General features: G+C 34.3%; 1 protein-coding gene across 7 annotated transcripts in view; it reads left to right on the top strand.

Annotated features, from left to right (window-relative positions):
- Positions 1-18,074, top strand: part of LOC149803270 (uncharacterized) — a 350,601-nt gene that overhangs the window by 254,078 nt on the left and 78,449 nt on the right. For all 7 annotated transcript variants that reach the window (XM_089952935.1, XM_089952932.1, XM_089952930.1 and 4 more), the window contains one exon: positions 10,780-10,988. In XM_089952935.1, coding sequence (XP_089809061.1) covers positions 10,780-10,988 — 209 coding nt within the window. The remainder of the gene's footprint in view (positions 1-10,779; positions 10,989-18,074) is intronic.

Raw genomic sequence — 18,074 nt, 5'->3', positions numbered from 1 at the left:
TGTAAAACAGTGATCAGTTTTATTAAGTCTTCCAGAGGAGAGAACTGTAATGCATGCAATTTTCATTTTGAAACAGCCATTCTGCATTACCCAATCCGAAATCACAAGCTCTTTGTGCAAGCTTAAGTTTTTGGTACTTTTTGTAAACCACATAAAAGATATTGCAAGCTCACAGAGAATGGCTGCAAGCTTGCGCAGTCCTAATTAGTGTAATGTACAAACTTATTCAAGCCTAAGTTATGTAAAGAACAAGCTTGCACAGTCAATAATCAAGCAGAAAACAATCTTTTATCAACCTATCAAATTCAGCACAAGCTTTTGCAAGGTTCATTGCTTTAAAAATATTGCATGCAAAAATGACATAACCACTCTGGTGGCCTAGTGGTTAGAGCATCCGCCCCGGATGCAGGAGGTCGTGGGTTCAATCCCCAGCCGAGTCATACCAAAGACTTACAAAAATGGTACTAATAGCTGCCTCGCTAGTCCCTCAGCATTAAGAGGTTTAATGTTAGGACTAGTTATCCTGGTGTGAGGATAATGTGACTGGGTGGAACATCATGCTACATGTCTGTGGCAAGATGCCCCCGTACTAGACATCACTGTAAACTGTCACACTGCAGACATCGTAGCGATATGACTGAATTTTTTTTAAAGCTATGTTAAAAATCCAAGTCACACACACACACACAAATGACATTACAGACCATTCAAGAATATTCCTCATGATAATAATATTGTTGCAGTTAAATTAGAAAAGAGGTTATGTATAAAATAAATCTTGAATGGAACGAAATTCAGCATATTTACACACAAAAAACATTTTGAAACAATTTTCTTTCAAGTAAATGTTTTTTAAAACATATATATATATATATATATATATATATATATATATATATATATATATATATATATATATATAATGTTGCTTGTTCTCAGTATTATATGGTGAAAAGCACAGGTCAGTAAATTTGCATCACAGACTGCATTTACCAGACATTGTAAAACTGCTTGGATCATTATGGTTATATTCATGTTTTGCTGCAGAATGGGATGGCTCTGACTATCTCTCCTCTCTCTCTCTCTCTCTGAGAAAAAAGTTTTACATTTTTTATTTCATATGAAAGGCCAATTATTTTTACCTTCTGGCAGCATTTAATAATAATAATAATAATAATAATAATAATCCCAGTCATCTTAATGATACTATTTCACAACAACACTTACAGTAATAACAACAGCGACAGGTATAGAATGCCTGATAATACGCAAAAGATTAAAAACAGTGGAATTTTATAAATCGTTGGGTAACAGCTTTAGATATGCATGTGCTTGTATGCACATATAATTAAAGGAAGCAACTGCAGGGAATTATGTTACACATACAGAAAAATGAATAATTTTGTTATTCATGTATTTATTATTTCCACTTCGCATGCATGCATAGAAAGATGTAGTCCATTTAGAGTAATCACTTTGAAACCTGCAGCAGCCTGTAACAGATTGGTAGAAATGTGTATGGCCAGAGTTGACAGGCAGTATCTGTGGATGGAACAAAACGCATCACATATAATTTTTGCAAATTTAAAACCACCCATATAGGAATCGGATATTGATCTGTATATTACAGCAATTATTTGGGACATGTACTTACATTACTGTTGTCAGTAATTTAATTATTGAGAAGTTTCATTCATGCCAAAAACTTTAGAAATTTGATTGCAAATTGTTAGTCTTTAGCCATTTTATAGAATTAAGTTACCTAAAACTTGCCACGACCTCAGTCAGTGTCTTCAAGCTTGCATTTCTTTGAGTTAGGCTCAGCCATTTGATGGATGGAATATTTCAACTAGATGAGAGAAATAAAATAAAAAAATTAAAAATTTAGATCTGACAAGGGATAAAGGAAGATCTCCCGATTACACCAGGAGCTATCCAAAAATTGAAATCTAGAAATAAAAGATTGACAAAGTAGCAGTCCGGAAGTTTATACCTTGTAAGCTGTTGATCGTTTCTATTAAAATTGCGTATCTGGTGTTTGAAACGTTATGAATTTGCTATATGGTGTGCCGATTTTGGTCACAAACTTGATATAAATTAGCAATGTTACATATTATCAAGTCACTAAGTACTATGTCCGTCTTTATGGCAATGCATCTTCCTGTTTGCATTATCTATCTGACAAACTTAACCCTTTACCTCACAGAGCATAGTGACAAAGTGCAGCACGCTATAAATAGAACACCTGTTACCTAGCCGACTGCATACGCATAGGCCTGCCTGTGAATTGTTAAGCAATGTAGTGGTGTTAACGTTTAACAGCAGTTTTAACCATTTTACGTTTTAGGTACACATCTATTACATGTGGAAAAATTTTAGAGTAAAGTTCGATTGTTATAGCTGTGTAATTATTTTTCGCGGAAGACTATTTTATGTGCTTTAAAATCGAGAGAGAACTCGTTCACCATCATGTCAGTGAGGCCGTGTGACCAACCATAGCTGCCATTTCCCATACTCGAAATTTACGTTTTTCGTCTGCGTCTACATCACTAAGTGCCAATGTGGGTATGTGAGAAAGCTTGCCAGTAGCTTCTCGTGGGTCGGTGGTTCTTTCTGGGGTTTTCCTGGGTTCTTCCTCCACCATTAATACTGGCCGCCATGTATAGCCTATCGTGTGCTGAAAAATGGCGTTAAACCCTACAACAACAACAACAACATCACTAAGTCATCTGAATTTGATAATCAATAAAAACTAATTGCTGCCTACATAAATATCAGAGCCTTTACCTAAGTTATTGAATCTTTTGTGGTTGTGATTCTAATCATGAAAACTTCGTAAGTACTGAATGAATTCCTGCCTGTGAACTGTTAAGCAATGTAGTGTATGTTACGTTTAACAGCAGTTTTAAGCATTTTACATTTTTGGTACCATATATTATATGTGGAAAAATGTAAGAGTAAAGTCCGATTGTTATAGCTGTGTAATTATTTTTCACAGAATAATTTTTTTATGTGCTTCAAAATCGAGAGAAAACTCGTTCACCTTCATGTCAGTGAGGCCGTGTGACCAACCGTAGCTGCCATTTCCGATACTCGGAATTTACAAGGTTTTCATGTGCGTATACATCACTAAGTCGTCTGAATTTGATAATTTATAAAAACTAATTGCTGCCTACATCAATATCAGAGACTTTACCTAATTTATTGAATCTTTCGTGGTTATTATTCTAATCGTGAAAACTTCATACGTACTGAATGAAATCCGCGGCTGCCATTTTGGAGAGTGGAGATTACGACCCAGTTACTTTAAATAGCAGATATCGACCAGTGCATGAATAGCAACCACATGATCTGACGTATTTGTCATTCACAGAAATGAATGTAGTATCTAATGGGGGGTGGGTTTCCCCAAAGGTGGCGCTACGAAAACTAGCTCAAAATGTCTGATGTTTACAGCAGGCGTCAAAAGGCGCTTCCATGCGTTAGGGAATTGGGCTGTTTAATGACTGAATCCTCATTTTGCAATCACGTAGATAATAATTTTTAATAATGTGCTTTTTTTAATGAAGTTGTTCATTATTCTGTTGAAATAACATTTTTTTTTTCTCTCAAAATATCCAACATATGAAAGACCATTCCACTTGGTTTGAACCACAGGGTTAGAACCCCCATCCCTAGATTTTCTTTGTAACGAGCCCCTGTGGTTTGAACAACCATCACGTGTACGCAAAAAATTGGTGTATTACGTCACTGCATTTTGCTTTCTTGATGAGTCTGGTGCCTGTAGTGGTATTTAATAGTATCTTGCCAAATCGGTAGTCCACAATTTGGGAATAAGACTAATTGTTGATACACCACCAAACAATATTCCTTTTTTTTAAAAAGACGTGACATTTATTTTGTGACACATCTACATCAAAACTCAGTTTTTTATTGTTCAGTTGGTACAGTGTTAATGTCGTGATTTCATTGGAAGTAATAATGAAATTTCTTATCATCCCTGAGGATATCTCTAAATGCCAGTTCAAGAATTCTCTGAAACTCGCTTGCCCACAATGGTCTATATCTGTGAAATCAAGCTCTTTATTTTATGAAGTATTCTTCTCGCTTTGCTGCCTTGTTATCTTTGATCACAGTTATGAAAGAGTCAGTTAATTTAAGGTAGTTTCTGTTAAATACACAATAACGTTTATTACAGTGTTCGATTGATAACTAAAGTGAGTTCACCCGACATATGACTGAGGCCACTAGATTTTAAGTTTGTCAGATTTTTGTGCCTTTTAACTTTTCTTTTATTCCACCTCCTTTTTTATATTCAAAAGACATAATTAACGTGATAATATAAAGGAGGCCGACTTTTAATTCAGTGCAACAATACAACAGATACTTTGGCAAGTCAGTTATCAAAACACGGTCAGCACTTAATTAAGTTGTCAGAGAAACGCTCGCGGATATAGCTGTTACGGTAGATTGACATATTTTACGTTTAATTACAAGAGGACACATTGCACTTATGACCATTACACTTAAAAGGAAATAATAGATGGAACTAGAACACAAATTTCAACTGATAACAAAATCATTTAATTTGTATTTATTTATTAAAGTACTGCCTCCACTTGGCGTAAGGGACATTTTCATTGATCGAAATTTCCTTACGTATCGTTAATTGCGGTGTACTAGGAATGTGGTTTGGAAAGAAAATGTAAAAAGTTGTATGAGTTATTTTTAAATTTGATATTTCATAGTGTGATTAAAATTTCCAGGTCTGTCTACCGTTTTCAACGATAAAACGAGCGATACATCAAAGTTTCCTTTACCAATTTTGATCGCGATTTTCTTCATGTTCAAGAAATAGGGATAATTCTTGGGGGTATTTTCGGGTTTAAAAAATGGGATCCATGCCTGACACCACGTTATAAGCGGGTTCGTGAGTTATCAGGGCGCGAGTTATCAAGGGAGTGGTGTATGTGTGTGTGTGTGTGTGTGTATGTATATATATATATATATATATATATATATATATATATATATATATATATATATAAAATATATTGCTATAGAATTCTTTAGAATTAAAGGTTTGAAAGGAAACAAAACATAATTTATGTTCATTATGTTGTTCCCACTTAGCAGTTAGAATTTTTATTCTGTACATTGAAATGACTTTACATGCCAATTAGTAGAAATATAATGAAACTTGTTTCGTGTGATACAATTTGTGGTTTTGTACATGATCATCTTTTCTGACTTTGGAGAGCCTTGAAAGAGAAATATTTAGATTTAGAAAATGCATGTTTTGTAATCTAAAATGTTCTTTAATTTCATTCAGTAATGATCATATGTGAACCTTGGAATGAGTAATTTCATCCTGGAAATTTATCTTTAGAAAAGCGTGAGAACCATGGATACTATGCTGGTAAAGTTCCTAATTCTAGCAATAACAGGACCTTGTGAACAAAAGCATAGTTAAAGAAACTGACCACCGAAAATTCTGTTCAGGGATGGGAGTGTCATGGTGTTAGATTTCTAGCATCATCATTTGCATCAGGCACATTGATATGGATATCTATATTTTTTTTTAACTCTTGGTACATGACTATATTATTTGTAATTTTTGTTCATGACCATTAATTGTAATGATATTTATAATCAAGATATTAGATAACTAATATTTGTACACAGGTATAAAATTCTATTATAGATATTAAGAATGTGTAGGATCTGAAAAGGTGTTTATGATCATTAATAATAGTATTAATAATAATAAACCAGTTTACTAGTTTGGGGTTGTTTCCCATTGGATGGGCTAATCAGTCAGATTCTTTTACAGTGTGGGATATTTGCTAAGTGTCGCTTAGTGAGTAGGTGCAAATTGAGTTTTTGACCCTTGTATATATATTGGTAGGACGGGACAATCATTTCATTCTTAATTCCTTTTTCTTAATGTAATATCAGTCTATAGATGTATTTTATGTTGTGTTTATATATTATCTGAGAGCAAACATTTGTTTTGATTATTCACTGGAATTACAATATGCTCAATGGATTAAAATAATCTCTTACTATTGTGTATTAATCAAAGCACTTCTGGTCATTGTAGGGTGCCGATGTTATCCATCATAAAATAGAGGATATTTTCCAATATTTGATCATAAAAAAAGAGGACATGTCAATGAAAAAAGGGGGAGACAAAAAGTGGATGAGTTTGTTTCAGTAATTAATGAATTATTGGAAAGTCTCAAAATAAAAAATAATAGAAATTGTTGATATATAAAGGAAAAAACTAAATGTTCCTTTTAGTATTAAGTAGTTGAATGACACAATAAAGCCAGTTTTAACATATTAATTAGTAGGTTCATCTTAACTTTGTGCCCATTGATATTTTTCTGAAGATAGTATCTTCAGTAAAGCTGGATTTGTTTTCAGATAGGTATGGAATTCAGGGCATGAAGTTCCTTTGAAGTTATACTGCAGAATGCCTTTAATGGAATCTACAGTGAACTTTTTTTTCTCCATCATCCATTGACTTTACGTCATTGAAAAATGTCTCTTGATATTTGCATTGTGACTGGAAGTGCAAAAAGAATGTACAATCTTTAGGAATTCTGAATGACATTCAATATTTCTTGACCATTGAAGACAAACCTGAGTAAAATTATAAAATGGCACTATCTAGGTAGAAATACATTTGGTTGTCAGATCTTAATGTATGTAATTGGAGGCCATGTGGAGAGAATTAGGTCTTTATTACTGATATTATGATTGCAGGTGTTAACAGTTGAAATTTTTTTCCAAAAATCTTGGCATAACAAAAATCACCAATCACAATATTTTGTTGCCAGTCAAGGAAAAGATGGCAATTTGCGACATTGGCTATGAGTTAAAATATGAATATGATAATCAGAAGCTGCAGAACACAGCATTAATGATATTCTCATTGATGTTGCTGTTAGTTACATATTCAAGTCCAGGAAACATGCCACTAGAAATTATAATCGTAAGAAAGAGAAACAATCATAATGTCAACTCAAGTTTGAATGAAAATTTTTCCACATGGCTGCTGTCACATGCCTGTTCAACCAATCACATAAAAAGCCAGATGTTTTGACATTTTAAAAAAGTTCAGCTGGACACCCACTCTAAAAACAAAAATGAAGACAGATCATGCTAAATGTGGACATATAGTCACCTAGGACAGTGCCATTTTGATACATCAGGACTGTTAGTAGCCCAGTGCATTAAATGATTTGAAATTAATTAGGAATGTTCGGTTCCTTTTGTCATGAACAGAACCTTTTGGAATTATTTTGATTTAATTCATAATACTATAAGTTTATCTTAAAGTTTTATTTTATAACTCTGAAAATGAAATTATTTAAGTTTTACAAAACATTTAGGTTTTGCTTCTTTCTGTTTCTTCGGTTGTCACCATAGAGTTGTAACAAAACTGAATGCAAATGATACACAGAAAAATGGAAATTTTGTGTTTTTGTTTATACCATTCCCTTGATAACTCACGCCCTGATAACTCGCGAACCCACTTAAATGCAGGGTCAGGTGTGGATCCCATTTTTTAAACCCGAAATTACCCCAAAAATTGATCCCAATTTGTTGAACTTGAAGAAAATCGCGATCAAAATTCGTAATGGAAACTATGATGTATCGCTTGTTTTATCATCGAAAATGGTAGATAGGACATGGAAATTTTAATCAACTCTATGAAATATCAAATTTTAAAATAGATCATACAATTTTCTACAGTTTCTTCCAAAACAACATTCCTAGTACGCTGCAATTAATGATACGCAAGGAAATTTTGATCAATGAAAATGTCACTCACGCCGAGAGGAGGCAGTACTTTAATAAATAAATACAAATTAAATTTAAAAAATTTAATTGAAATTGTAGTTCGATCTTTTAGTTCCTTTTAAGCGTTATCATCATAAATACAATGTGTCCTCTTGTAATTAAACCTAAAATGCTTCAATTTACTGTAGCACCTATGCCCGCGAGCATTTCTCAGAGAACTTAAGTGCCAACCGTGTTTTGATAACTGACTTGTGGAAGTATTTGTTGTAATGTTGCACTGCATTAAAAGCTGGCCTCCTTTGTATTATCAAGTTATTATGTCTTTTAAATCAAATAAAGGAGTTTGAATAAAAGAAAAGTTAAAAGGCACGAAAATCCTACAAACTTAAAATCTAGCGGCCCCGGTTGTATGTCGGGTGAACTCACTTAATTTGATCAATCGAACACTTATAAATGTTATTGTGTATGTAACATAAACTACCTTAAATTAACCGACTCTTTCATAACTGTGATCAAAGATAACATGGCAGCCAAGCGAAACGAATACTTCATAAAATGAAGAGCTTGATTTCACAAATACAGACCATTGTGGGCAATCGAGTTTCAGAGAATTCTTAAACTGGCACTTAGAGACATCCTCAAGGATGATAAGAAGTTTCATTATTAATTCCAATTAATTAATTCATGACATCAGTATTGTACTAATTGAGCAATAAAAAAATTGAGTATGAATGTAGACGATTGTCTCACGAAATTAATGTTGCATGTTTTTGAAAAAAGGAATCTTGTTTGGTGGTGTATCAAGAGTTAGTCTAGTTCCCTGCTCTGGGAACTCCTGATTTGGCAGGATAATATTAAACACCATTACAGGAACCCGACTTGTCAAGAAAACAAAAAGCAATGACGTAATACAGATGTTTTCGCATACATGTAATGGTTGTTGAAAACAGTTGGAACGATCTTTCATGTGTTGGACATTTTGAAAATAAAATGTTATTGAAACAGAATAACGAACAACTTCGTTAGAAAAAGTGCGTTATTAAAATTTATTATCGACGTGATTGTAAAAAGAGGATTCAGTCAATAAACAGCCCAGTTCCCTAAAGCCGCTCTACCCCCCGGTTTTCTAGATGTCAACATTTTTGGAGGTCCCTCGGTAACTCATGTTTCACTTACAGCATGGTCTATGTTTGTGGATCCCATTGTGTGCTAGTTATTAGGGAGAGGTGTACTCAGTATTGTAGAAAAAGACTGTAATATACATATGGTTTTCAGTCATATATATTTCATCTGTATATCCATTGTTCTTTTCTGGCTAGTTCATCATGCACTACTACCAAACCAAACATAGCAGCAGTGATAAATGAATATGTCCACCACCAAAAATTCGAACTGCTTTCACCTGCCACTTAAGTGATCCACCTCTACCCACATGTCCACCACCAAATATTCCACTGCTTCCACCTACCACTTAATGTGATCTACCTCTACCCACATGTCCACCACCAGAAAATCCACCACTTCCACCTACCACTTACGTGATCCACCTCTACCCTGATGTCCACCACCAGCTAATCCACCACTTCCACCTACCACTTAATGTGATCCACCTCAACCCAGATGTCCACCACCAGAAAATCCACCTACCACTTCAGTGATTTTTTTAAAATGATTTTCTTAATCAGTTCATTTAATTTTCTTGTGTTTTTTTATTAAGCAGATAAATATAGTCCCCCAAAAGAAAATTATTTTACTGTTTAAAATTTAGTGACATTAATGTGTTTTGAAAATGAATAACTTTTTCATGTGAAGAATTTATGCAAAATGATGGTAAAGTTTTCTGTTTTCATAGCAATTGCAGGTTTTTATTTATTACAAATACATTGGACGATTATGCATTTTCTCTCTCAAATGAACAAATGCAGCTTTTGGATAGTGAAGATAATTCTCTCTCACTGTCTCTGTCTGTCTCACACATAAAAAAACAAGGTTCTTGACACTCATATACATACGGCAGTGATGTTATCAATAGGAAGATTTCATTGGCTACTGGCACATGCTGTATGACAGCTAGTTACTTGCAAGCATGGTGGAACATCAGTCATAAAAGTAAGTGGCAACATTGGAAAGAAGTTGTATCAGACTGTATTTTTAAAAAAAGGGTAAAATTGATGTGATATAAAGTTTTGGGGATAGTTTACATGTTTTTTTTCTTGTTTATTTTGACATAGATTTCATTGTTAAAATATTACTGAAGCCAGCATATTTAAATTATTAGTTGTTTTATGTAAGGTAGGTGAATGAGATCAGACCCACATGGATATCTTGTTTTTTAAATCCCACCAAATTTTTTTACAGGACATCTAGTTTACCCATGTCCATTCAACAGACCATTGTTTCAAGTTCTGCATTTATGTACGTTTTCAGGCATTGTGGTTCAAGTGGTCTAAAATTAAATATTTAGGTTCAGAATATACTTTAGACCATTTTGTAACTTGATTAGTATGGCACAGGGGTGTCAGCAAAGAGATGGAGAAACTTGGGAGGTAGCAGACTGGCAGTATCTTTTTGTGGTTCTGGGTTTATTAGAATGGTTCACTGCTGAAAGGTGTTATTGTGAAGCATTTCATATACACATGTTTGAGGAATCCAAGCTGGTGTTTATCAAAATCATGGATTTCATCTTGCAAGATTCATTATAGCATGCGAGGGACTTCATTACTTGTGGTGCAGTGACAATGCCTCCAATAAATTGTACGCATTAAATATACATATGATATATCTTTAAAGATAGAGTGTACAGGTTTCTACCAAGAGATACCACGTGCCAACCAGCATGAGTAGGTATGACACCCTGCTAAAGGGGTCACACACAAAAACAAATACAGGGTTTAGAAACACTAGCTGTTCTGTTCTGGTCTTTTGACTGTTGTTCCTAAATTCACTTTTGCTCTATTTATGCAACAGGTTGAGCAACTTACAGCTGATCTGAATTCTGAGAGATCTGTGTCACAGAAACTGGACAATCAACGCATTACGCTGGAACGACAGAACAAAGAGATTCGGGATAAATTGAATGAACTAGAGAACCAGATCAGAACAAGAGCAAAAGCAACAATTGCTGCACTAGAGGGCAAGGTGGCCAACCTGGAGGAACAATTAGATTTGGAGACCAAGTATGATGTTACATATCTTACCATCTTAATTAGTTAGTCATATAAATAGGCAAGACATGGCTGTCCTAAGACTTTCTGAGTTTACAAATGTCTCAATCCATAGGTATAACTTAACTGCTGGTGATTAAATCTCTGCCATCAGCATTCCAATTTTTGTAAAATATTTAAATATTTTGATATTCATATACAGGAAGGCTGTACCATATAGTCAGCAAGATCTTGTCTTCTGCTGAATGCATCCTTTGTTTCAGTTTGCACATCATAATAGCATTTCAGCTTTAATAAAAGAATGAAATTATTCTACTTAACCTAAGCTAAGTAATTGGCAGTTTTATTTTTTTGAATGATTACAGTGCTCCCCCTCTTATACGGCCACCCCTTCTGCACCAAGAAAGTGGCCTTATAAAATGGGTGGCCTTTCCAGAGGGGGACTAAACTTTTTTTGAGAAGTATATGTAATTATTAAAAGGTTCTTCTTGTTATAATAATAGACTTATTTCAACTGAATTAACGTCATTAGTTCTTATTCTTGACATAAGTGTGATATGCAAGCAGGTATTGTTGTAATACCCATTGCAAAACTATTCAAAAACGTCATTTAAATCTTGGTACATACTTAATTTGCTTTCCATTTGCTCCATTTTCCCAATGCTGCTGAATAACCTCCTTGTCAGTTGCGATGTTGTTTATTCGAGTCTTTTCTACATAAAATTGTTTGGCAAGTTCCCCATTCCCACCTCACCCGATGTTGTCAAGTAGAATAACTGACTTTCTTCTCAAATAATACGTCTCTTTTTACGTGATGACATGTTAATGTTTGGTAATGATTTATTCGGATGTTGCTAACTGTATGCAATTTGATTATGCAGACAAAACTTTTGTCAAGTGGATGAAATGCCTTCGTCATAAAGGAAGCGATAAATATGTTGTCATGTGATTTTTCGGTCTTTGTCTGGTACCCTGTTTTGTTCAAGGTTAATTTCTGTGTGTGTGTATTAATGCACAAAACCTATTTGCAGCCTATGCTGACCCAGTTATGATCTTGACAATTACATCGGTTGTAATCATCAAAGAGAAGAACTTGACAGATATGTGAACCCCAAAACTATCATAGCATTGTTGAGCCCATTTCTTGTAAATGTTGGCATTTTTAGACAATGAAATAATATTAAACTTAGTGTTACATGTACTTTAGTCAACACTTCTTTCAGTAACGTAATCTTGACATTGGGAGACATGTATCGATGATATAGATAATCTGATTACTTATGTCATGATATGAATTAATTATTGGTTCTGGGAAGAAAAATGTGGCCGCTCATGAGGGGAACATTTTACATTTTTTGTACTAATATGCTGGTCGTGTTAGAGGGGTGTCCATTCTTGAAGGGTACTTTTGAATACAAACTCATCAGTGCCAAGGGATTTTGGCCGTAAGAAGCTGGTGGCTGCTGGTCCGGGGGGGGGGGGGGGATTCAATAGTGGGACTACTGTATTACGAATATAAAATCCCAAAGCACAAGAAGGATATATCACCCTATTCCCTTTTCCTGATCCTGCAGTCCAATTAGCAACACATTTAACTCGAAATACATGGGTTTGCATATTTAGATGCATGCTCTTTCTGCAAAATCAAGATTTTTTTCTTCGGTTTCAATGTTTCAGATATTATGGCATAGCAGCAGCAAGATTTGAACATTTCACATGTGCTAATTGCCTGTTGCAAATGTAGCATCAGCTTTTTAAAATTCTTCTCTTTGTGTTATTAAATTCTCATTAGATTTTGCAACAAACCAATAAGAAAGCTAATGTTTCAGTAGGCGAAGGTCAAGATCAGCATAGGTTGGTAGGATGGGGGAATCCTTTGTTATAAGTATATTATAAAGAGAAGCAAAATACAAAGTTCCCATCTGTTGGAAAGCAAATAGATCTCATCTAAAGACCTAAAACTTTAGACATGAGCAGTATGTGCCACAAACTGTTTTTAGCTCTACTGGTCTCATAGGCAAGACGAACTTAAATTATTTCTCACCCATGTGACAGAGAAATCTGCTTGTTTTGCTAACCTTACTTTTCTTGTCTCAGTCTAGTCATATCAGACCAGTCGTCTCAGTGAAGGTGTCCACGCACTCAGAACTTTTAAAAAAAAGAAACCCTTATTGTCTTCTGCTGTGCCTGACATAGTTGTACTAAAATCAAACAACAACGACAGCAACAAATATATTACAAAAACACAGTAACTTAAGTTAAATCCGTCTTTGAGAACACACCATACAAAAACGTTTCGAGAGAGACAAAGACAAACACATATGATGTCGAGCTTTTTGGTATTATACTTGTTCGTTCCACACAGCATGGTCAGTTTTATTCTATATGCAGGCCTAGCTCAGTACATTTTTAAATCAGCATCATTAAATATAGCTAAAGCTACCTAAATAGTTTTAAATACTTCGTGTGAAACATATTATATACTGTTAGCTACATTTAATGACGCTGACCTGAAAATGACTGTGCTACAGATAGGATAAAATTCTCAATGCTGTGTGAAATGAACAATATAACATAAAACACTGATCCATGCATATATACTATAGACCTATACACTTCATAGCCTCCCTACTCTCTTAACAACTATGGAAAACTTAGTAACAGCCAGAAAAGTGTTATATAAAACATGCTTTTTTCCTAATTTTGTTAAGCCATGCTTTTTTCCTAATTTTGTTAAGCATCTCCACTGTGCCCAGGTTGAATCAAAAATATACCATCAATATTTAATGACAAATAATACACTTACCAGCCAGAAGGAATCATTTATCCATCAGCACATTAATCCATAAGCAAATTTCACTGTAGCACTTGCCATATTTCCAGGACAGAAAAAATAAATGTTCAAAGAATCCTTGAACTTGAAAGTTTAGCACATGGTTATCCGCTAGACTCCGTTTTTGGAGGGTCTATTATACACGGGAGTAATTTTACAATCAATATTGAGGACAACACAAGTATATCACAGTTTCACCTCCTCCAAAGAAAAGAATAGTTATATACGATAGTGACACAGATCTCTAATTTCCCATGAATAATCTAAAGAAAGATGTTACTCTTCGTTACAGCTTGTAGTAAGTATAATTACAGTAGAGCTGAGTAGCCGATATCATTTTATTATTTAGCAAGCCTTGTGGGGAGACAAATAATATAAACCCTTGACTGGGATTTCCTTGTCTCGGCGCAAACTCCAACATAGATTCTATATATATTAGCACAAGGTATCGCTACTCCTAAGCAACTTAAAGGATTGCCTTGAAATTTTATACACACATTTGTCCTTAATGTATATGGTGCTGCTCAGACTTTCAATATGGCCACCACAGCAGCAGACTTCCAGTATTTTCATGACAGAGGCAATCTTGAAAATCTTGTTATCCCTACTTCTGGATGGACAGTCATATTAACATGGGGGTTTTCACCAAAAGACTTCGTTTTATATCTGCTTGAATCTAAATGAAAAGGGTTCTGAATTTACATCAAATATTATTGCCACATTGGCCATCCTTTTATCACTTTTATTCCTGAAAGGATGGTCATATTAACATGCTTTTTCTCTCAATAAAACACTTCTAATGATATCTGCTTGGCCCTAAATGAAAAGGGTTCAGAATTGACATCAAAATATTGTTGCCACAGTGGCCATCCTTTTATCACTACTCCTCCTGAAAGGATGGTCATATTAACAATGGGGGTTTTCACTAAAAAGACTTGTTATGATGTCTACTTTGCCCTATATGAAAATGGTTATGATCTGACATACAATATAATCAACACAGCAGCCATCTTGGAAATCTTGTTGCAGCTACTCATCCTGAATAAATGGTCATATCAGCATGGAATTTTCACTGAGACTTCTTTTGATGTATAGTTAGCTATAAATAAATATGGTGCCAATCTGATGCCAAATATCTTGAACATTTTGTTATTATTACTTCTACAGACATGGTCATATCTTTATTAGGTTTTCACTAAAAGACTTTTCATGATGTCAAGATGTACCTAAAGGAAAATTTGTTGATCTGATAATCTAGTAATACTTCCACAATGGCCATCTTGAAAATCCTTTTATTGCTGCTACTCCAGAATGGCTGGACATTTCAACACATGGTTTTCACTAAGGTGGTGCTCTACAGTTTCATATTTTGCATAGGGTTAGAATTTTAAAGAAAAAGAATTTCCCTGGCTTTCCTCGCTGGTTATACTGGCTATTTAAAAAAGACCTTGTATATCTTAGGTATAATTCAAAGAACCTTTAATTCCCTTTATTTTGATGTATGATTGATAGGTGTAATATGGGTTATATAGTATACAGCTCGGCCTTACTCCATATGTGCACCTTTTCCAAAAAAGTGCTAGCTCCACTTGGTCATTTTCACTTCCTGAACTTAATAGGTAAATTGTATAAAAAAAGAGCTGATAAATTTTATTACATTTTATTTATTTGGTAATTCATTCATTGCAGTTTCAGAAGCTGGTATTGTCTAGTCTGGCAAAATTCATTTTCCCTATTTTAATAGCTGCTATGGATAGTATACTTTGGACTAATTCAGGCTGATTTTTTTGTACAAGGGAGCAGTCATTTTAGTTTGCAGTATGCTTAGATCATGTACAATTTCCAAAAGTACAATATCCAAAGAAATATCATCCACATTACATTAATGTAGCTTAGAGGTATGCCAACATTCTCTCCATTGTGCATGTTTTAAATGCAAACAACTTCACCTTACGTCACTCTCTCAAAAGTACATAATAACTGGTAAACGCTCCCTAAAAGTCTTCTTACGATGTCTACTTGGTCCTAAATTAAAATGGCACCAATCTGACATCCAGTATGGCCACAACAGGAGCCATGTTGAAAATTTTATTATTGCGGATCCTTCTGAATACAAGGTCATATCAACATGGAGCTTTCACTAAAACTTCTTGTGATGTCTTGTTGGTCATAAATGAACATGGTGCCATTCTGTGGTGTAATATGGCTACCATATTGGCCAGCTTGAAAATCCTGTTATCACGACTCCTCCTAATTTGATTCTCATATCTGTATTTCATTAAACGATTTCTCATGATATCTAGTTTGTCCTAAATGAAAATAGTGCCGATCTGACCTAGAATATAGCCATAACAGTGGTCATCTTGAAAATCTTATTATCACTACTCTTCCTGAATGGATGGGTTAGGGTTGAATCAAAATAACTTTTCTGATGTCTAGCTGATACTAAATAAAAATTATGGCAATCTGGTATCCAGTATGCCTTCAGTGGCACCTGTCTTATAAATCTTGTTATCACAACTCTGCTTGACGAGAGAGTCAGGTTGATGAGAGATTTTCACCAGTGGATTCCATATGATGTCCAGTTGGTCTTAAATGAAAAGGGTGCATATATGACATTCAGTGTGGCTGCAACAGCAGCTCTCATGAAAGTCATGTTATTGCTACTCCAGAATGGAAATTCGTATCTTTTCTTTTCTTGTTGTTCCTGCTTCTCTCCAAATGGATGTCTATATCTACATAGGATTTTCTGCAATAGACTTATGATCTTAAATGAAAATGATGCCAGTTTTACTTCCAATATGGCTCCTATTACAATTGTAATAAAAATATTCTTGTCACTACTCCCCTGAATGGATGTTCTTTATGACAAGGGGTTTTCACCAAAAGACTTCGGATGATGTCCACTTTGTCCTAATGGAAAATGATGCCAAGCTGACATCCAGTTTGTGTACCACAGCAGCTGCTTTGAAAATCTTGTTATTGCTGAAGAATATCAGAGATGGTTTCAACACTTGGCAGTTAAAAGAAAGAAACGTTCTTATCTTGAATTCCAGGAAATTCTATTTGCCCGTTAGTGTTTTAATCAGTGTACTTTATAAGTTTCATAAATACTCATTTTTAAATTCAGTCAAACTGCAAGCATCATTGTCCCAGATATGGCATCACATTATACACAGGCAGATCAAGGTCTTTTATTTATTCTACTTGTTATACCTCACAAACTGCATAGACCTAGTTTTGCCAGTGCATTATGAAATGCCAGATTTGGGTCTGTGTGATTTGCATTTGGATCTGACTTGTATGCATGTATATACTATAGTTGAAATAAAATTTAGATTATATTTATCGTGATAGCAAGTTTTATTCACTGATTTTAATTTGATTGTTTGAGCTGTGTACCTCACTGTGATATGATTTTTAATATGTGAATTTATGAAGCTAAAATGTATTCATTATGTTATAAAAGTCATTTTGTGTCCTGAACAATGGTGCTTAAGTTAGATATATTGAATCCACATAAATTGAGATTCTGACTTGGAGGGATTTCATTCCTTCATGTCTGTGGCGTAGTGTTGTTTCTTTTATTACCAACAATACCTTTTACTACTAATAACAGTAACAAACTGTATGTTCTTATTAAATTAGTAACAAAGTATATAGAACCAGTAGCCTGTGAGGGTTTGTGTCATGGGAGGCAACTCAGTTTTAGCCCTATGATAATCACCCTTGGATTCACTGATGACAATGCTGAAAACAGTATTAGAAGAAACATTAAAAGGAAATCATGACAGTACTTCCTCATAATAATGTTTCAGATGTTATTATAATTGTCTTTTGACAAATAAAGAAAAATTAGAATAATGTGGTAAGATTATTGAGTGTAGTCTGTTTATGATGGTGAAAGCGACTATGAATAGCAAGTACAGTGTGACCCCGCTATATCACACTGTTATAACGCAAATTCAGTTATAACACTGTTGTGGCGTGTATACATGTATTTTTCTTGCACACGAAAAAAATCTGTTTGAAAAGTACGTTAAAAAAAACGTAAAAAGTTTTATCATTTTGGGGAAGAGATCGTGCATGAATAATACAAGATGAACATGGAGTGGCTTCTGAAATTTTATGTATTTTTTTGTATATGAAAAAAGTTTTTTCTTCTTAAAAGTACAAAAAATAAAGTGTAAAATGTTTATTCTAGGATCGTGTAGGGCTTTGCCAATGTCGCAAACTGCGATTTTATTTTCCTTATTGGTGGCAAA

The sequence above is a fragment of the Sinohyriopsis cumingii genome, chromosome 3, assembly GCF_028554795.1.
Source record: "Sinohyriopsis cumingii isolate HCF-2022 chromosome 3, ASM2855479v2, whole genome shotgun sequence".
NCBI classification, from domain to species: Eukaryota; Metazoa; Mollusca; class Bivalvia; order Unionida; family Unionidae; genus Sinohyriopsis; species Sinohyriopsis cumingii.
The sequence above is the reverse complement of the archived record's forward strand: the minus strand, read 5'-3'. Positions and strand labels throughout refer to the sequence as shown.